The following is a 19,083-nucleotide window of genomic DNA, read 5'->3' on the forward strand; positions in this document are numbered from 1 at the left end:
TTTGACGATATCTACGATGATGCATCTGGGCGTCTTTCTATCTATGCCATTTTTGCTTTTCACCTTTTTGTTTTTGCAAAACGAAATCCACGACCATGATTTACGAGAGCACGGGACGATGCTTATGACGTGAACGACGATTGAAATCTCACCTACACCGCGTTGATATATTTGCTGCCTTGATTTGTTGTGTTTCTGCTTTCTGTTTATTGTTCCTGGCTTTCAGATGTACTATAAGCCTGGTTCTACAATTCACGCTTTACATTTTTCTCGCCAATATCATCAATCATAACCTCGTAAACATGGAGGTCATCAACGCCTCCCACTCCAGTACACTCCCCCTCTCCTCCCCCAGCTCTCCCCCTCCTCCGTCCTCTACCCCTTAAACTCGACCGTCCCCGAATCGCCATAGTCCCATACTCAACCTCCCTCTCCCGTCTCCGCCTCCTCTCGTCCCCAGTTTCCGGCCCCGTCGCCCCAGACTCGCTCGTATCTTCTCCTTCTCTTTCCTTACCAGCCTCACCCCCGCGCACTTCATCCGCAGATCTAGACTGTATCGCTGCCTTCGCGCGCTGCGTTCTTAGTATCGATTCCCACACCGGCGGATCGAGGAAGGGCTGCGGGATGGCGGAGAAAGAGACTTCGATGCGGGGGGGTTTGGGGTCTGATTCTTCTTCTAGGAGCCCTTGATCCCTGTCTTCTTGGCTGTTTGTATAATTTGGATGTGCACCCTTGGTTCGTATTGAGGCTGCTATTGCACTGGGGTTGAGGATTCGCTTCGGGTGGTAGGGATGTGTTGTTGCTGTTGGTGGGAGGAGACTGCGTTTGTTGGGGATGAGCAGGGTTGAGAGGGATCGGGAGCGTTTTGGGTTTGGTTTTTTGGAGGACATTTCTGTTTCCTAGTAGATGTATATAGATACCTTGTATAGGAAGAGAAGGGAGTAGTGAGAATAGAAGAGAGAATGCGATGCAGTGGGCGGGATGAGGTTCTTATCGCTTATCAACGCGACAGTCATGAACTATGCGCTTCGCGAACTATTCCCAATCTGATAACCTGTCCTGCGCGTTTGTTCTGTTCTGCTCATTTCTTCCTCTCCCGCAACACAACCCTCAAACTGAGATTCGGCACGTAAAACTCCTCAAACGAAAGCGACCCCTTTATCGAGCCGCTGGCATCATCCGGCATGAGGACATCATAGTTGACAAGCAGATGCGCAAAAACAACTTTCATTAGAGCACTAGCCATCCACCTACCGGGACTAGATGCCACAACGAAAACTGGTCAGCTGATGACAACAATAACGAAAGGAGGAGAGAGAGAAAAGCAGTTGGGATTGAAATCCAGAGATGCGGGAGGGGAACAAAACAAAATCTCACCAGGCATGCACGCCCATCCCGAAGACGAGGTAGTCCGGGCTTAAATCCACGAGCCTCGTATTCTGCGCGCCGGCTGCGGCGCGCTTTGCGAAGCGGAAGCCATCGAAAAAATCAGGGCTGGCGTAGTGGGTGCTCAAGCGCTGGATGACGGCGCTGGGAACGCCAACGTGGGTTCCTCGCTGGAGGGTGATTCCTATTTCATGTTGTGGTAGGTTAGTTAGTGGATACATTCTTTTCCCATAAATAATATTCCTACCGTTGGATAGTTCCAGTGGCTTGACGCAGACTCGATGCGCAGACACTGCAATACGCTGTTAGTCTTCTGTACACAGTACGCCCTCTGTATGGAACCGCGTCACATCACATACCGGCTGCAGGTGGATGCAGCCGCTGACACTCTTTCAGGAAAGAATCCAGCAGTTTCATTCGATTACACGCTGAGACAGTGGCGCCGTCGCCGAACAGGGCCTCGACCTCGCCGCGCAGGGGTGCGATGTATTCTGGGCGTCGGGCGAGCTCGGCCAGTGCACCGTAGAGAGCCTGGAGGACTATCGGTTATCACTTTGATACGGTCTGTTCTGGGGATGAATGGAGTGCCCTTACATAGGCTGTCGTGTAGATGAAGGCAAACTGCAGCAGGAGCATCTCGCCGATGACTTCTGAGTAACTCCATCGCTGGCGGAGAAGGGAGCTCTCGTACAGCCAGCGGAAGATCTCGACCTAGACAGGACCTGTTCAGGATCTTCATATGTGTGGACGGTGTGTATGCGGGATAGTACCGGCCTGTCTACGCTCTCGGTACTAGCTTTCTGGTTATCTGGCTCAAATGCAGTAGCCATCTCATCATGATATTCGGCAGCCCGCGCATTGAAGTGCTTAAGCAATATCCTGCGTGATGCATGCATATCCCAGCGCGTCCCCAATGTAGCCAGGCGACTAACGAACCCGCCGATATATCTGCGCGATCATATAGAATTCCGAGGTCAGCTGCTAAACCGACATAGAGCATGGTGCATGCAATCTCACCGTTTCAGGCAATCTGGGACCAGAAACTGTACACGAGTGGTCATGATCATCCCGAGGATATGCTCCTTGACGGCCTTCAGATACTCCTCATTCTGCGAGAGACGTTCACCAACCAGGGCGAAGCTACCGCTTCGTGCGACAATCGAGTACGCAAAGTCGAAGCAGTTGACGGCACATTCTGGGTTGGGTGTTAGTGAGACCGAATCTCATCTCGATATTGGCAGACGTACCACCATTCTTGAACTCCAGTGTGCGAAACTGAGAGAGGATTGCCTCGTCCATAGAGGGCATGTATCGATCCAGCTGCTTGTACACCATGCCTCGAATGAGCCCCGGCGTAGTTTTGGCAATGGCAGGCCATCCGCCACCCTTGGGAAAGTAGCCCGGCATGACATGGGAGATCTGGAGAAGCTGAATGGTAGGGTTACAGTTTCAGTGACAACGTTCGTCCAAGGCATGCAAGTAGAGGAGCCCGTTTGCTTACCTGGTCAATCCACGGCTCTGGCGACGCAACTGCACTCCGCGTATTCTGGAGTTCTTCGATCAGCTTGGGACTGCATAGGATGATTTGCCCGAAGCGAAAGGTGCGCGGGATCTCGAACAGCGAGTTGGAAAATCGCGCATAGCCGCTTTTGATCAGGCCTGGTCCGTCAATGACGAAGCGGTAGTGTTGGTACAGGGTTGCCAGGGCACTCTTGCCCGCAGCAAAGGGGATACAGTCCTATATATTGGGACGAAATGGGTTAGCAGGATGGTGGAGATGTCGTCTGATCAGACTGTCCGGTGTCTTGCACTGGGCAGATAGGAAACGGAAAGAATGGCTGACATGAGACAGGCGCTTCGAGGTTATCACCAACGCAGTAGCTGCCACCAAGCCCAGGACCAAAACAACCACAAGGATCATCATGAAAGTGCCTGGCCCAGCGCCATCAGACCAATATGATCTAACCACCATGCCTCTTCCCGGTCCCATATAGAAGTCAAGCGTCAATGGCAAGTAAGAATACTTGATAGGTCACAGAAAGGAGGGAAATAAGCAGGGAGGTAAGTGGGAAAAGCCTTGCCCATATGAAGGGCTGTAGAGATAACCCTAGATAAGGAAAGAGCAAGAAAGAGATGTATTATTATAGAGGTAGCCACCAGCATCAGCCCTAACTAGTGGGAAGACTTCAGTGGTAAGGATCAAGCCATATCAGAGATATTAACTGCGTGATAAACAATTCAAGGTGACGAGAAGTCAATGTGTGATATTTACTGCAGCAAAGTGCTGCACGGGACCAAAGGCCTTAACATATTGACACAACAGGTCGTATAGTACGCTGACACACTAATCAAATCCCAAATAACAAAACGCCCGGGAAGGTATCACAGGATTGGATCCCCGATGGTATAATGATACAGGCAGAGATGACTGCAACACTACGCCCCGCACAAGCACCAACAAGAACGCCACATAAATCCATAAACAGTTCCTTTGGCAGACACTAGGCAATGCCTTGGTTCTCCACCCCACCCATGGTTGAATACGAGTAGGGCAGATCGACCAGGCCATCCAGCAGCCAGTTGAGTGGATCGAACACTTCGTAGTTCGGTTCCATGAACCCACTCGGAAGTCCGCCGACCCCGTTCCCGGATGCTTGGACTCCAAGGCTGGCTTGGGGGAGTATCGGTGCCGGAGCTAGGCTCGGGTCGCCGCCTGTGATGACGGGGGTCGAGGAGGAGGTGCGGACAGGACCGACGGATGAGGCTGCGGATGAATCGGCTGCCGAGTCTGGATTGGTCGGGTTCTTCAAGTAGGCTATGCAGATATCAGCGCCAATTCTATAATAAAGCACAACGAATACTGACCTTCAATGTTGCGTCCCTTTGTCCGCGTATCTTCACGCCATCGCCATACGGAGTCGAAGAGTAGCGACATGCTCATGCGGCAACGGACTTTCAGTCGCAAAGAATCATCGACATCGGGATTATTGCTGGTGGACCGCTGAGGCCCACTTCCCAACCTCCACATCTGTGCGAGTACTTCGGCCAACCGTTCAGGCAGGTCATTGCTCGATACAGACACTCCCCGGATTGCCCAAATGGTTCGATTGAAAAGGTGTTTGGTGTACTCCATGTCAATGTGAGCCGCAAAGAAACTCTTGGACAATTTTAAAAGTGTGCAGCCTCCTGCAACCATCATCTGGTAAACGTAGTAAGGGGTATAAGAAAGAACAGGCCCAACTTCGGTCTCAAGGTTCATGGCACCTTCAAGGAATGAAGTGGTCGCGACATAAAGGGATAATAGACGCTCACGATAATCCTTCGTATCTGGATCGTCAAAAAAAGCGGAAAGATGCAAATGAAGATTCGATGCACGGAGGTACAGGTCGGTAATGCCTAGTCCAATTAATATCTCGTAAGTTGGAAAGATGTCGTAGACGTACTGTCATTATTGTGGGGTTTCAGCTGTTCTTCAAGCTCGTCGAAGTCCCTTGAGAGGAATGAGATCATCGTCGATCTCTCCCTGTCACTGGTCAACCCAACAGGGTCACGTCGGTTGTTGTATAATGCTCTAGTAATCTTGTCACAGAAACGTTCAATCTCAAGCTTAGGCTTGATATCCCCTGGAAGTTTGAAATTTGGATCCGCTGAATCACTGGACAACGTCCAGTCATAAAGGGTAGATGGCGGCTGACCATAGCCGGTAGACACTCGCTGAGCAACAATGTTGCAAATGGCCCAAGTCCGCACTTTGTCTTTCAACTCCTCCTCAATGAGTTCCACCCGGAACTTGCTGAAGTCCTGGGTATGGGATGGGCGATGAAGACCGAGCTGCATCGCCACCTGAACCATCATTCCGCACAGCATGAAGGTCGGGTCGGTGGAAGTGCTACTTGTGGGGAATGGCCAGGAGCAAAGCAGGCAGAGCGCTTTCACAACATGGTAGCTCTGGGGAATGTCCGCTAGTGTGCTCCATACAAGTCGTGTAACCGGGCCCGCAAGAGAATTCAGCAGGTTTGAATCGCTTTGGTAGCGTCGCGCACCAACGCTAATGATTGTCCAAAAAAGTAATGGCGAGGCGTTATAATAATCATCCGGAGACTGTTTGCGATCGAGGAATGGGAGAAATGGATGGTAGAACATGAAGAACCTTGAGAAACAATTAGAACGTGCACGAAGGTCATGAGTTCATACCAAGGCTTACAGGTTAAACAGCTCGGTCACTTTCTCCGGGACGACGATGACATCTTCAATACGCTTAAACTGGGTCCCTCCGTTCCTCATGTAGTTGGAGCCGTCAAATCCGGAGCGCAGATCCAAAAGCGATGCAACGGCTTCCTGGGATCCCATGTATTGGTCCGCGGCCGTGGACATGGCTGATGGGGTCTGATAAATGGCCGCCGGACTCACTTGGCTGGAGTCCTGCTTGGGTGTCATCTGCCCTGCCCCCGTAATCTGTTGCTGTTGCCGTGGTGTAATAGGGGCACTCGAGGAAGCAATTTGCTTCCTAAGCTCCATAATCTCGCGTTCCATCTCTGCATTGCGGCTGCGTTTCCCCACTCGTTTGAAATTGGACTCGATTTTGCAGTCTAGCTTTAATCGGCGACACCGTGAGCAGTCGGTCCAGGGGTCTTGAATGACATCGCATCGTAGCTATCATAGCACAGTGAAGTTAGCAAGAGAATTCGGAAGGAAGGCATCTCGTTCCGGTGGCGCATATGGCCTATTCCGCGGGGGCATCACATCACACAAGTGGGATGTTGCTACGCACCTTTTGTTGGCGGCATTCGTTGCAGGCGCGCTTGACTGGCTGTCTCCTTTTATCTTCACGCAGATCGCTGTCATCTACATCTTCCATGCTTCCTGGGGAGCTGTCTATCCCCGCAATGGTGACATTGCGCTTGCGACTCTGTACGCCATCGGCACCCCCGGGGGTCGGCGCATGATTAACACCCGCCATTACGGGAACGGTTGCATCCAACGCATTCTCGGTCGGGACTGTAGGTCAAGAGTTTCGATGCGCTATCCCCCACACAATGTGCTGGATGGCGGACGATGCAATCGGGTTCGACTTTTTGGCCGGCAGTGGGAAAGCCGGGTGGAATTTTCGGATGGCGATGGCTAATGTCGATGCCTGGTTCGGTCACCCAGACTCACTTGGCAAGGAACGTGATGAGCAAAGGTCAAATCTCGTCCCATTTGCGGTGACTCGGTGACTCAGGCCCCGCAATCACGTGCTACTAAGGTCATGTGATTTATCAGGTGATCCGGGGCAAGTATAACCAAGAGATAAGACTGAGTTTCAGATTGTGGGCCATGGATGGTTCCATAGCCCCCGGGTGAGATCATCTGCTGCTCGCGGGGGTTGGGTCCGTTTGGGGGCAGTGCAGTGGCAGTTCCCCAATACGACCACGCCCGGCTCCGCCTAGCTGTCTCCCAACCAATAATCGGCCTTTATCGTCGCTACAATGCGAGGCCCTTCCGACTCGCGCCAAGGATTTAGCCTTCTTCGGGGAAATCCAGCGAATTCGCTTAGAAGCCTTGACAACATTCCAAGCAAGGCTTAGCAACGACGCCCGATCAGCTTCTCCTCCCAACGTGCTTGGCGCCGCACGACATAGAACAGCAGGCCGTTTTACAAGCCTCAATCAGCCTTTACCATCTGCAACCCTTGTACGTGTCGACATCATCGTGGGGGCCGAGATTGTCCCCCGTTCATGATCAGCCCCAACGACGTCAGACTGCCCTATATAAATCTGCGGCGGCCCCTCAGCCTTTTTGAAGTTTTGTCTCATACATCAAACCTTCATCGTAGTCATGGGTCTCTTGACGAAGAAGGATTCTCCGCCCAAAGAGGCTCCCACAACGGACAAGGGCGATTCCTCCAGCGAACGTCCGCCCTCGTACTCTCAGGAGCAGCGAATCTCTCTTGAACTGCCCAAGCTGGACCTCACCAGAGAGCTCCGAGATCCTCACTTCTACCCTGTCAGCACTCACCAAGTTGTCGCTCATCTCAAACTTTTGACCGTCCTAGCCGACTTGCGAGATACTATCTCCAACAACGATGGGCTCTTTGGAATCTCCGATGCCGCGGCCAAGCTCCTGACCGAGGAAGCCAAGGTGGAAGCCCAAGCCCGAATTCGTGAAAAGCGCTGGGCCGTGTATACTGCCCGTGCAGTTGACCGATATACCAAATGGTGGCAAAGTGGGCTTCCCAGCTCACATGCACCGTTCACGACGACAGACCTCGAGCAACAGGACTATGAAAAACAAGCTACGAAATGCAACACCCTCGTAGCTTGGGATGTCAACAACCTCCCGCCTATCGGTGAGCAAGAGATGATGACATGGCCGAGAAACTTTACTAATTTAGTTAGACGTGTTGATGGTGTGGCATTCCCACATGCTGAACCCCCGGAACTATCTTGAAGATTGTATCCGATATGGCAAGCTGAGTACCTGGGAGACTGGATTCCCATGGGATCCAATCAACCGCTGCATCAATGACCGTACGATGGAATATACTGTCAGCGAGCAGCCCCAGCGCCTGTTTGAACAGCAGGTCCATGTGAAGTGGGACAATCTAGATGATCCACCCAACAAGGAAATCCAGTGTCCCGCCTGCTCTTCGGCGAATCTTGTCCCGTGGACGACAGGAGACATGGGGCCAACGGCCAAGGACGCCTTCAAGGACTCCCGAGGCTACGCCGACAACTCGTTCGAAGCTACCTGCAATAGGTGCAAGTTCACCATCAACCACGAGCTCCTTAAGGTGGCCAAGTTCCGCAGTGACGCTGAATCCCTTCTAAACAAGAACCTTCCCATGCCTGGAACATTTTACAACATCAATGGTATCCCAGAGGGACCGCCTCCTACTAGATTTGCATCTCGCGACTTGACTCATCAAAATATGCTGTTTGTAAATCGGTTTATAAGAGCAATAGCGAATGAGTTACTCGCCACTACCGATGCGCGGCTTCGTCAGTGCAAGAACATTGACGATTTGCGAACATTCCTAGAAAGCAAGCTGACCGATAAGAGCGTCTTGTCACAGGCATGTGGCTCGACTTTGCCCCTGTTGCGTCCGGCGGAGAAGGTGCATTTTCGACGAATGATGGCGCGGTACTGGGATAACGTCGGTCCTTTCGCGCTGGACCTGGTGGGCGCAGTGATTCGTCAGGGAACCTTTGTGCAGAAAATGGACAATATCGATTGGTTGCATTCGCCCACTGTCGTAGACACTGCCGAGCGAACTATTGCAAAGTATATGGTCTTTTTTGGAATCATGATGGACCATCCACGAAATATGGCTGTGCCTACCTTGGACGTCGATTTGGCCTGGCATACCCACCAGCTGGCGCCATCGAGATACTACACCATGAGCACATACCGCGCTACAAAGAACGTCCGTCGCTTCGTCGATCATGACGACAAGGTCGATGAGAATAAGCTCTCCGATGGCTTTGAATGGACCAGCAGGATGTACCGACGCGCTACCAGCGGTGGGATCTACAGCGAATGCACCTGCTGGTACTGCGAGGCGACCCGAGCACCAGATCTGTACGAACGGAAATTTGCCATTGGATCAGCTTCGCGAGCCCGTCGCGCCGCTGATTCTCTACACGACAACCCAGATATCTCATCTGACCCGAACAAGAATCTGCATATCTCAGCGCACAACGCTGTTCGCCCGAAAGCTGTCAATATCTTGGACGACGGAGCCAGTCGGCTACAGAGGATCCGGCTTGAGCAGTGGTACGAAAAGTCCGCGCGTCGGGCTGAGAAGCGCGGTCGTGCTCGCAGCGATCCGAGGTCAACACGGGATGGCGGCTACGGGCCTATGTACTACTACCCATATGCCTGGGGTTACCCCATGTTGATCCCCTACTACGGTCCGTACATGTGCGACCCCGGTGTCAACTCTGCCTCCTACGCCTGCAATCCAAGCTGCATGAGCCTTGCCTCTGGGGCTACGGGCAATTGTGCTGCTGGGACCTGCGGTGGAGGTGTTGCTGCAGGTGGCTGTGGTGGCATAGGCGCAGGTGCCGGATGCGCCGGTGCTGCATGCGCAGGGGGTGGAACTGGAGGAGGCGCAGCTTGTGGAGGAGCAGCAGGTGGTGGTTGCGGGGGGAGGGGGGAGGCGGATTTGGTGGATGTGGAGGTGGCGGCGGATTTGGAGGTGGAGGTGGCGGCGGATTTGCATGTGGAGGTGGCGGCGGCGGATGCGGCGGTGGTGGAGGAGGTGGTGGTTAAGAACGACTTTCCCCTTTCAACCTCTTCGTGGGAGGACTAGAACGATTGGTGGTATTGCGACTGGCCGGCCTACGGGGATTTTTTGAATGGGATGGATGGTAAGGTATTCGCTGCCTACATAGGCGAATCCAGTCCTTGAACATCTGCAAATTGGTTTCCCTTTCATGTTATATACGGTTTTGCCTGTATGATTATTCTGCTTTTTGGTGTAATACTCTCTTTGTACACCCTTTCGCAAGTTGCCTGTCTCAAGTTGACTGTTATGAGAATGCTCAAATGCTGGGCTCTCGACTATGCCATTAAACACCAATATTGGTGACCTTTCTGAATTTTTACTTCGCATACACTTTCTCCATTCCATACAGCCCAATTAATGCGTTCTCCAATGCTCATCGTCATCAGTATAGAGTGTAAAGCACGTGATCGCTGATGCCCTGGTCGGTTCCAAGGGGGTCGGCATAAATCAGCATATAACATCAAAATGCTACCAGAGACTCATTATAACAGCTATCAAAGCGGTACCTAACTCTTGAATCGATCAGGATTAGCTTCCAACCAGGAATGATCATGCGCCAAGATAACCTCCACCGGCAATAGCTCCTTAAGTTTTCTCACCAAGCCAAGATGAATATCCGCCATCTCCTTATTCGCATGGGCACATTTAAATAAACCCGTGTGCGGATCGGTGTATATTGCCGTTTCGGCTGATCCACTCAAGATGGAAGGATCATGTGTCGAGTCCGCAGCCAGATATACCCACTTGTCCGAACCCGTATGAAGTAGGAGATTCAGATGCCCTGGTAGATGACCAGGAGCATCAACCACATACATTGACCCATCACCAAACCAGTCATGCACAGCAGAGAATGGCTCTAGACTAGTCCAATATGACGCCTCAGACGAAGGCGGAAGCTCTTCCGTGCGATCATGTGGCAGCGCATTGGAGTCGAAGTGGCCCGCCTTATTTGTGGGGTATGCATCTTTTCCTTCAATCAAGGTCTTTGCTCCAGGGCCGATTATAAAGCGAGTGCATGGGCCGAATCCAGAAGGGTCTCCGATATGGTCCCAGTGCAGATGCGAAATAATCACACTGTCCACGTCGGACTTCGGATTTATTCCCGCTTGCTCAAGACTGGTAATGGAATCTTGTTGAACGTCTGTTAAAATTACTGTCTTCAGTCGCTCGTGGACGGCCGGTGGGTAATTCTCAATATCTTTACGCACGCCAAGGTCGAAGACGATCTTTGTCTGGGAGGGTTCATGCGTGATCAACCAGCACATCGATGGGACTCGACGGATGTTTTCTGTCGAGGCGCCTTTCACGAAAAGGTGCATGGGCAACTCCAGGTAGCCGCCCTCCAACCTTTGTAGGCGGACAATGCCGCTGCTCTTGGGTGCGGGGGACATGTTTGAGGCTGGGCACTAGATATCTGGTGGGCGGGACCTTCGTATTTATTTCATGGCTGACCCTAAGTCGGATGCTTGTCCGATACCGAGGCATTTTGTCTTCGGTCTGAGAGATGCAACGGAATTTGAATGTCCGACGATTCTACTGTTTCATACTGTGTCGATCTATGCGGCTAACCTGCATGAAACCAATCTATTCAACCTCACGTATAACAGATATTACACATCTAATTCCATCTCATGAGCATCGTGCCAAGTATTTATTGCCTAGACAGCCAGACGGCCTCCATCAACGGCGAGATTGGTTCCACTAATGAATGAAGAATCGTCGCATGCAAGGAAAACGGCCGACTTGGCAACATCCTCAGGTTCCGACTGGCGGCCCAAAGGGACGGTTTTTGCGAAACGAGCACGCTCCTCGGGGGAATCGGGGACCCCGCTGAACTTTTCCAGCAGTGCCGTGGTGCCACGCACGGGACAAACTGAGTTGATTCGGATTCCGTAAGGACCATACTCCGCTGCGAGACCCTGCGTAATCTAGATACCAGAATTAGTGATAACTTGACTGTGGAGTAAACCGGAAAACCTACCCGATTAACCCAAGCCTTGCTCGCGCCGTACCAAACCTGCCCAGGACGCACTCGTGTCCCCGCAACGGACGAGGTATTGAGGTAGACGCCGAACTTGCGCTCCACGAAATAAGGCATGACGACCGCAACACTCCAGTAAATGCTCTTCGTATTAACAGTCATAACCTTGTCAAAATCCTCCTCCGTCACCCCCATACTGTCCTGCTTGATGTATGTGGTGCCCGCATTATTCACGACGATATCGAGTTGCCCAAACTGCTTCACAGCGAGATCCAAAGCGGCTTGCCAGTCCGCCTTTTTGATCACATTGCACTCAATAAAGACTGCTTTTCCTCCCGAGGGGTAGTTCTTTGCAGTGATTTCAGAGGCCACGCGCTTCCCGTTTTCCACTGCAACGTCGGCAACCAGCACGTTTGCGCCTTCGGCGACGTAGCTGTGCGCAATGGCTTCACCAAATCCAGAGCCCGCGCCTGTAACCAGCGCAACCTTGCCAGAAAGCTTGCCCATTTCGTCTTGGATTTGAATGAAGAGTATGAGAGGGGGAATAGGTTTGTGGAAGTCGAAGAGTCGAGGTTGGTTTAGACTTGACAACGGGAACAGCGGGAATAGCTAATTATAATGATATTCACTTCATGTCTAATCGGTCCTGCCTAGGTCCACTCTTCTTATGACGTTCGGTGTGGTTCTGTCAATGCGGAGTACAATAAACTGTAACAGTGTAGAACAACCTCGGCCTTCCCCGCGCTGTCGCTTTTCGGACGGTCACTCTCCGTTAGCTTGCTGCGCTATTCAGCTGATTGGATAGATATCTTGCAATATTCGAAGAGAGTATACCCCAGACCAGGGTATATGATACTTTGCAAAGCCCGCGGCACTATCTACGGATATAAATTGTAATCACTGCAAAAATTGGACTAAATCTTGGGGGCAATTTTGATAATATTAATCCAAGACGCACTAAATTCTACATCACAGAATTATTCCTTACAAAAGCATCCCCTTGGTTAGACATATCGCCAAAAGGAATTATGGGTCCATCCATGAACCCAAACAACGGATCTAGCGGCACATCAATGTCCAAGGCGCCTCCGCCCTGATTACCTGTACCCGAGATCCCGCTGGCATCAATATCCGGAAATGTACTGAAGATCATTTCTAGGTCAAATGGGAGCATAGACTGGGTAGTAGGTATCATTGCGCGATCTACTCATGTTAGATAATGCTTTCGGCGTGTGGGTATCGGAAAAACTCACCAATATCCAAATTAATCTTATTTGCTGCAATGAGCCTCCGAATAATGCTCACGGGGCGTCTGATTCCGGGATTTGCTTGGCACATGATGTTAAGGCACTCAAGTCCCGCTCGCAAGAGCGAAACATGCTCGTAACTCCCTGTTACTTCTCCGGCAGCATTTCGTACATGGATTGTACACGCAACGTAAATGGCGTAGCTGAGGATGTAAGGTGCTTTGGAGAGGCCATACGCCGCTTTATAGGATTCGGCAATGTGGGAGATCATCTGCGCCGCCGTAGTGCAATGGACCCAAGAGTGTTGTGGTACAGTCCTTGAGCGGAGATGGCCATCTGAGATAAACGGCCGATGCAACAAAATAATAAGGGAATGGTAGATGCCATGCAAGTTCATCACGTTGGGTGCTGGATACGAACCGGGGTTCTCGCCTTGGACTTGGAAGTCCAACTCCGGGGGGAAGATTTCGCTTCCACTTTTCCAAAGCAGCTTCGACCATTTGTAGGCTAGAATGGGCATTGGAGAAAGTGGCGCCCACCACATAAAATCGATCTATGATGACAGCCATAATTTTTGATAGTGAGCACATCTGTCGAAAAACAGAAACCGAGTATATTGGCGAGGAACATGGCGCAGAGGACACGAAAACGTCGTTTTCTTCGAAAGTGTCGAGAAAGTCACGGGAGACACGGGTGTCACGGAGATGGAGACCAACTGGTCGTCCTAGATATAGACTCTGCAGTTTGTCACAGATAAATATGCCCCAGAAGACACGTCGGCGAATTTCAATGTCTTCAGCATTATCAGTAGTCTCTTGGGGATCGAGATGAAGCCCCAAGTCATATGCCATGCGCAGAGCGTACCCGGTGAACAGCCATGACTTGGAGATATCCCCACGTGCATTGTATGTCGACCCGAGAAGTACGAGTCCCACCACGGTTGGAATGCTGGGGTTCATGAGCAGACCCTGCTCGGCAATTAGCCTGTCACAAGTAACGAAGAAGGGGTTGTCTTGGTGCTGCATTTCTTCTGAGAACTTGCTGGAACAAGCAAATATGGCATTAAGCAGAAAAGGCGATGAGTACGGGCCGCCCGTCTTCAGATCGCGCATAATTGCGGGACGGTAGGTCAAGAGGAATGTGTGATGCTGTCGAGACCAATGCACATTTAACAGATGGAGGGCGAGCTGTATTGGCACGCCCGCAATATCAGTGAATCGAGAAAATTCATGTTCTGACTGTCGTTGTAGAGCTGCATTGGCAATTAGGCTGTTCTTCCTGTGTTCCAATGTTTGGCTTTTGGCGGAGGGCAGGACTTGCTCTCCATTAGTGGGAACATGTAATGCCGATGAGGGACCAAAAGTACTCGGGTTGCCCGCTTCATCGATGGAAATGAACTGTGTCACGTCCAGATCTTCATCGTCCGAGTCAATCACACTCATTAAGCTACCGCGGCGCGGAGATTGTCTGGAATAATTTCCTTCGATCAACGCCTTTGAATATTGACTCGCTTCTTCTGGTGGTGCCTCGAAGCGCACACTCTCTATCGAGGTCGACGATAGTAGTACATCTCGTTCCTCTGTAGATGCTTTTTTGAGAGCTGCTATGAAGGACTTGAGAGAAGTTCGCTCTTGTTGCAATTCATTGATTTGGGCAAGCGTTGGTCTAAACACATGTTACGCCGGGGCTTCTTGATCGATGGGATTCTAGGCTAACCTTTTCCGCGGCGTCTCAAAGTGGTAGACGCATTCTCGATTCTGGCTGGCGCACGCTGTGCAACGCGGCCTAGCCGTGTCACAGCGGATCTTTCGGCTCCGGCAGAGAAGACAAGCCCGGGCAATAATTTTCGGGTGGCCCGAGTTTGATTTCGGAGACTTCGGAGACTTCGGCGACATCTGGCCTGTCTATCTTTGTCAGGCGCTGGGGGTATGGAATGCGATAGCAAGGAAGGATTGAAAGATTAGATCGGGAGTTGTCTCTCCGGCCGGTTCATATAGCACAACTGCCGCGCTTCGTTTCGGCCCACACGAAAACTGTGTGGGTTGCTAATGCACCCCGGATTCGGTTGTCAATCGCCCCCAAAACCCCGTCCCCGCACCTCGCACCAAAGTCCGATGTCGCCCCATCCTGTGGGTGCCGGATTAATGATTGTAATGATATGGCAAAGAAGAATGAGCAGAAAGGTGTTGAATTCAGCTATCAGATCATATATTGTCGTAGTCCTGTATCTGTTAAAATAAATAAAAAAAGACTAAAACGTGGCGCATGCAATTCAAATGGCCAACGAGGCTCTTAAATCCCGATGGTGATGCTCTTGACATCCAGATACTCCTCCAGCGCAGCAAGTCCTCCCTCCCGACCAAGACCACTTTCACGAACACCTCCGAATGGTTGTTCAGCGGCGCTGACCAGTCCAACACGAGCACCGACCATGCCGACTTTGAGGGCCTCGCTCACTCGGAAAATGCGTGAGATATCCTCTGTGTAGAAATAGCCGGCAAGCCCGACATCGGAATCATTTGCCATGTCAATAGCCTCCTGCTCAGTCTCAAAGGGAATCAAAAAGGCCACCGGTCCAAATGTCTCTTCGCTCAGGAATTTCATGCCTGCCTTCGTACCGATGACAACGGTCGGGTGGACAAAGTTCGGACCATCCGTGTCGGAAGCTCCGCCTGAGTGAATCTTCGCCCCCTTTTGAATTGCGTCCTGAAGATGGTCCTTTACTTTGGCAATACCCTTACTGCAGTACAAAGGACCGAAGTTGACCTTTCGGTCCCAAACGGACCCGTAAACGAATGTCTTGTCGATACATGCTCGGAGCACATCGGCGAAACGATCTAGGATTGAGGCGTGAACGAATACACGATTAGCGCAGACACAGGTCTGGCCTGACGATCGGTACTTTGATGTAATCAGTCCTACAAATAGTTAGCCATTAGGACAAAAATATACCACTTCGGACAACTAGAAAGAACGGCTTACCTTGAGCCGCTTTCTCTAGATCAGCGTCTTCGAAGACAAGGAAAGGAGCATTGCCTCCAAGCTCCAAACTGGTCTTCTTGATGGTCTTAGCACATTCCGTGTTTAAGTATTTTCCGACAGGCGTAGATCCAGTGAAGCTCAGGTGCTTGACGAGCTTGTTGTGGCACATTTCTTCCCCAATCCCCGGGGTGTTCTCCGGACTGCAGGGAACAACATTGAACACTCCAGCCGGACCGCCAGCTCTCTCAAATAGCTTGGCTAGTGCGAGTGCACAAAGAGGTGTCTCTGGGGCCGGCTTACACACAACCGTGTTACCTGCTGCAATGGCCGCTCCCACTTTGCGAGTGACCATAGCCAACGGCGAGTTCCACGGAGTGATTGCAGCGACAACACCCTGCGGCTCTCGGATAGTCAAAATCCGATTATTGCCCCGGAAAGCAGGGATAGTCTCTCCCACAGTCCTTTCCACGGCCGATTCGAACCAATCCACGAAGTCGATAGCGTATTGGACCGACCCTAGAGACTCGGTGAAAGGCTTGCCCAGCTCCACGGTGCACAGCGCCGCGAGGTCTTCTCTATTTCCTTTAATCAGATCTCCCCAACGCCGCATGAGAAAGCGTCGCTCGCGGTGACCCGTGCGTTTATAGGACTCAAATGCTTTTTGGGCGACTTCGATGGCAGAGCGCGCGTCCTCACGGTTCATGTCGGTGACTTGGATGATTTCCTTGTCATCTTCGGGATCTTGAGAGCTTTATAAGCTTTGATTCTTCATATTTGTAGCTCAAACGAGAGCTTTTAGGAGGATTCTTTACCAAAAACTGGGAAAGTTTTGCCAGAGGCGGCCTCTATCCATTTTCCGCCGACATAAGCGCGGGTCTCCACGAGCGAAGGGTCTTTGAACTGCAGATTATATTAGACTCTGTGATTTGTGAAGTGAAACTGAGTTAAATGATACCTCATATGGAATGGTTTTTTTCAGAGAAGGCATTTTGGCAATATTTGAAACGCGACGGATGAATAATTTAGGTGTTGAGAAAGGAAAAGTGGTCATGAACTGGAGAAGATGAGTGCAAGGCGTGCTGCTACTTTGTGGAGCAGTGGTTTCTGGCTCAGACGTAGCAGTAGCTCATAAGATGGGGTAGTCATTGCCGGATTCCCATGTTCCGAGCTGGAGATTCACACTCCGAGGCCGATTCTCCATTGTCGAGTGGGGAAAGATGGGGATGTCAATGCGGGTGATTTCGCATTGGGCGGAGATCAGCGCCAATGGCGGGCCGACAGCGGAGTATACAGTGGAGGTTAATTAGCCTCTCAAACTGGGATGAAGAATACCTTAAACTTATGCTTGGCTTGAAGGGTTTCTTTTCTTGAAATCTCGATGGTTTCAAAACTAAGTGTCTACGACTTTTGATCTTGAAGAACTTGCAAGAAAATTCAAGGTCTAAATTGTAACAAAGAGTCTCTACATGTTCTGGACGGGCAAGATACTATATTCCCTTGGTTGCTTTGCCCACAACCGGTCGGGTTTCTAACTGTTTGAACAGCTCCATCATCTTCTCATATCTGTCAGAAAAGTCAGTCAGTGAATCTCACATAAGGAATATCATATATTGGTCATACACAGTGAAAACGATAGCTCCGCTCAGCGATAGCCGACCTAGTCGGGGAAGTGCTCCAGACCAGAAAGTCAGGATACCCTCATCTCTGAATATGCGCACTGCACAGGAAACAGAGTTCCCATAGTTGCGATGAGCTTCTAAGCTTTGCATGCGAGTCTTGATCACATCCAATGGCATAGTTGCGTATCTAATGTCCAGTCAAAGTCAGCCGCTGAGCAATGCCAAAGTCAAGAACAGTATCTTACACCGTGATGATACCAGCAAGTCCACCAACAGCGAAGGTACCTATTGTCCCCAGTTTTCCATTCTCATTAGAAGGAAACACCCCCTCGGCATACTTCTTCAGCGTGTTATAGGAGGTGAACCTGACCGCGCTGTTTGCGCCTTGCCGCGCAGTCGAAGGAACAAGGCCTTTAAAGAACCCTCGAATTCCCTGTTCGCGCGCAATGACTCTTGTTCCATGAATGAACCCATTCATTCGTGGCTGTGGACGCTTTCGATCCTCAATCAGTTGCGTCTTGATGCTCTCAAAGGGCGTGACCGCAAAAACGGACTCGGCAATACCAGCTGTGAAGCCAGCTACCATCGTCCGAGATCCGCTAATCTGCCCATTCTCGTCGCATAAGAGACTCTTAATGCTATCGAATACGGTAAATCCTATTTTTCTTCTGTGTGAGATTGATGGGTGATCTATGAAAGATATGCCCAATCGACTTACGAATCGCAGCTTTCAAGGCATTGCCGGCGATTAGCGTAGTGCAACCGGCGTACCATTCTTTTGAAGGAAAAGTAGGCCAGGGAAGCTTCCGTGAATTTGGAAGATGCCGATTTAGTTGGGATCGGGTTTTGGCGAACTCAAACGGATAAGTTATGGCTGTACTGCTATTAACGGCCCCAAGATAACTATCCAGGGAAAGGTTTTCTTACCGATTTCAATAGCACCGGCTGTCGATCCTGCTAAAACGCAAAGAAAAATATTCGGCTAAATCAGGGTGGTTTTGTCAGCTAGCTGTAACTGTAACTAGCTGACAGAGCTTGCATTCATTACCTTTGATTTATCAGGCTGTTGGGTGGCCATTGTTATCCTCGCCAAAGCAGGCAGCTATGGCATGAGTTTTCTGAAATAAACTTAAACACAATGATTCATAGTAGATTCTATGAACAGCTTTAAAGTCTGAAATTTGGGACTGGTGATCATAGCAAAAAAATAGTTCGGAGAGTGTCTTCCCGAGGTTGTTGACAACCAGGAGGATTTCTATGAATACAGCCAGGCTCCCTTACCCTATCCCATCCTTTATTCTTAGTATTTAACGATTAAAAGCGTTATATCTCTGATAAAAAACAATATTCTCTGTTAAGTCGAATGATGAGAACACAGTAATAGCAGTTGAGGTATAGGCCCAATTATGATCTATTGGGATCATTTAGCCTACAAGCTATAACCTATTAGGTGTGCCAACGATTTCTAATTCAGAAGCTTCGTTTAGATGGAGCCTCCATCCCCCCCTCATTGCGGACAATGACATCCCGCGAGTTTCGGAAAAGGGTAGGTGTACAAGGCAAAAAGATGATCTCCACAAAAGACTCTCAAAACAAAAG

The 19,083-nt window shown here is 50.6% G+C and overlaps 10 protein-coding genes across 10 annotated transcripts; 2 read left to right on the forward strand and 8 right to left on the reverse strand.

Moving 5' to 3' along the window:
• Positions 1 to 245: 245 nt before the first annotated feature.
• On the reverse strand, positions 246 to 890 carry N7510_010982 (uncharacterized protein; the record flags this gene model as incomplete). The annotated part of the gene is made up of 1 exon (XM_056982907.1): positions 246 to 890. One exon carries the CDS (start codon positions 888 to 890, stop codon positions 246 to 248), a length of 645 nt encoding a protein of 214 aa, XP_056828401.1.
• Positions 891 to 1,081: 191 nt separating this feature from the next.
• N7510_010983 (cytochrome P450) lies at positions 1,082 to 3,376 on the reverse strand (the record flags this gene model as incomplete). The annotated part of the gene is made up of 10 exons (XM_056982908.1): positions 1,082 to 1,259; positions 1,378 to 1,570; positions 1,634 to 1,678; positions 1,746 to 1,917; positions 1,981 to 2,097; positions 2,157 to 2,334; positions 2,404 to 2,581; positions 2,634 to 2,814; positions 2,888 to 3,124; positions 3,353 to 3,376. 10 exons carry the CDS (start codon positions 3,374 to 3,376, stop codon positions 1,082 to 1,084), a joined length of 1,503 nt encoding a protein of 500 aa, XP_056828402.1.
• A 511-nt stretch (positions 3,377 to 3,887) lies between these two features.
• N7510_010984 (putative C6 transcription factor (Leu3)) lies at positions 3,888 to 6,346 on the reverse strand (the record flags this gene model as incomplete). Its single annotated transcript, XM_056982909.1, has 5 exons — positions 3,888 to 4,201; positions 4,252 to 4,782; positions 4,830 to 5,536; positions 5,591 to 6,039; positions 6,158 to 6,346. 5 exons carry the CDS (start codon positions 6,344 to 6,346, stop codon positions 3,888 to 3,890), a joined length of 2,190 nt encoding a protein of 729 aa, XP_056828403.1.
• Positions 6,347 to 6,422: 76 nt separating this feature from the next.
• N7510_010985 (uncharacterized protein) lies at positions 6,423 to 6,602 on the forward strand (the record flags this gene model as incomplete). The annotated part of the gene is made up of 1 exon (XM_056982910.1): positions 6,423 to 6,602. The coding sequence occupies one exon, from the start codon at positions 6,423 to 6,425 to the stop codon at positions 6,600 to 6,602; it is 180 nt and encodes a 59-aa protein (XP_056828404.1).
• Positions 6,603 to 7,203: 601 nt separating this feature from the next.
• Positions 7,204 to 9,679, forward strand: N7510_010986 (uncharacterized protein; the record flags this gene model as incomplete). The annotated part of the gene is made up of 2 exons (XM_056982911.1): positions 7,204 to 7,714; positions 7,764 to 9,679. 2 exons carry the CDS (start codon positions 7,204 to 7,206, stop codon positions 9,677 to 9,679), a joined length of 2,427 nt encoding a protein of 808 aa, XP_056828405.1.
• Positions 9,680 to 10,161: 482 nt separating this feature from the next.
• N7510_010987 (MBL fold metallo-hydrolase) lies at positions 10,162 to 11,046 on the reverse strand (the record flags this gene model as incomplete). Its single annotated transcript, XM_056982912.1, has 1 exon — positions 10,162 to 11,046. The coding sequence occupies one exon, from the start codon at positions 11,044 to 11,046 to the stop codon at positions 10,162 to 10,164; it is 885 nt and encodes a 294-aa protein (XP_056828406.1).
• A 267-nt stretch (positions 11,047 to 11,313) lies between these two features.
• Positions 11,314 to 12,143, reverse strand: N7510_010988 (SDR family oxidoreductase; the record flags this gene model as incomplete). The annotated part of the gene is made up of 2 exons (XM_056982913.1): positions 11,314 to 11,583; positions 11,646 to 12,143. 2 exons carry the CDS (start codon positions 12,141 to 12,143, stop codon positions 11,314 to 11,316), a joined length of 768 nt encoding a protein of 255 aa, XP_056828407.1.
• Positions 12,144 to 12,848: 705 nt separating this feature from the next.
• Positions 12,849 to 14,778, reverse strand: N7510_010989 (uncharacterized protein; the record flags this gene model as incomplete). The annotated part of the gene is made up of 3 exons (XM_056982914.1): positions 12,849 to 13,334; positions 13,381 to 14,548; positions 14,600 to 14,778. The coding sequence occupies 3 exons, from the start codon at positions 14,776 to 14,778 to the stop codon at positions 12,849 to 12,851; spliced, it is 1,833 nt and encodes a 610-aa protein (XP_056828408.1).
• Positions 14,779 to 15,175: 397 nt separating this feature from the next.
• On the reverse strand, positions 15,176 to 16,853 carry N7510_010990 (NAD-dependent succinate-semialdehyde dehydrogenase; the record flags this gene model as incomplete). The annotated part of the gene is made up of 4 exons (XM_056982915.1): positions 15,176 to 15,801; positions 15,866 to 16,606; positions 16,678 to 16,765; positions 16,821 to 16,853. 4 exons carry the CDS (start codon positions 16,851 to 16,853, stop codon positions 15,176 to 15,178), a joined length of 1,488 nt encoding a protein of 495 aa, XP_056828409.1.
• A 601-nt stretch (positions 16,854 to 17,454) lies between these two features.
• On the reverse strand, positions 17,455 to 18,338 carry N7510_010991 (uncharacterized protein; the record flags this gene model as incomplete). Its single annotated transcript, XM_056982916.1, has 3 exons — positions 17,455 to 17,671; positions 17,730 to 18,141; positions 18,203 to 18,338. Coding segments are annotated over 3 exons (765 nt in total), but the record flags the coding sequence as incomplete, so codon positions are not given.
• Between the last annotated feature and the right edge of the window lie 745 nt (positions 18,339 to 19,083).

Source organism: Penicillium lagena, assembly GCF_028827675.1.
Source record: "Penicillium lagena strain IBT 129212 chromosome Unknown utg000008l_segment0_segment0, whole genome shotgun sequence".
Taxonomy (NCBI): domain Eukaryota; kingdom Fungi; phylum Ascomycota; class Eurotiomycetes; order Eurotiales; family Aspergillaceae; genus Penicillium; species Penicillium lagena.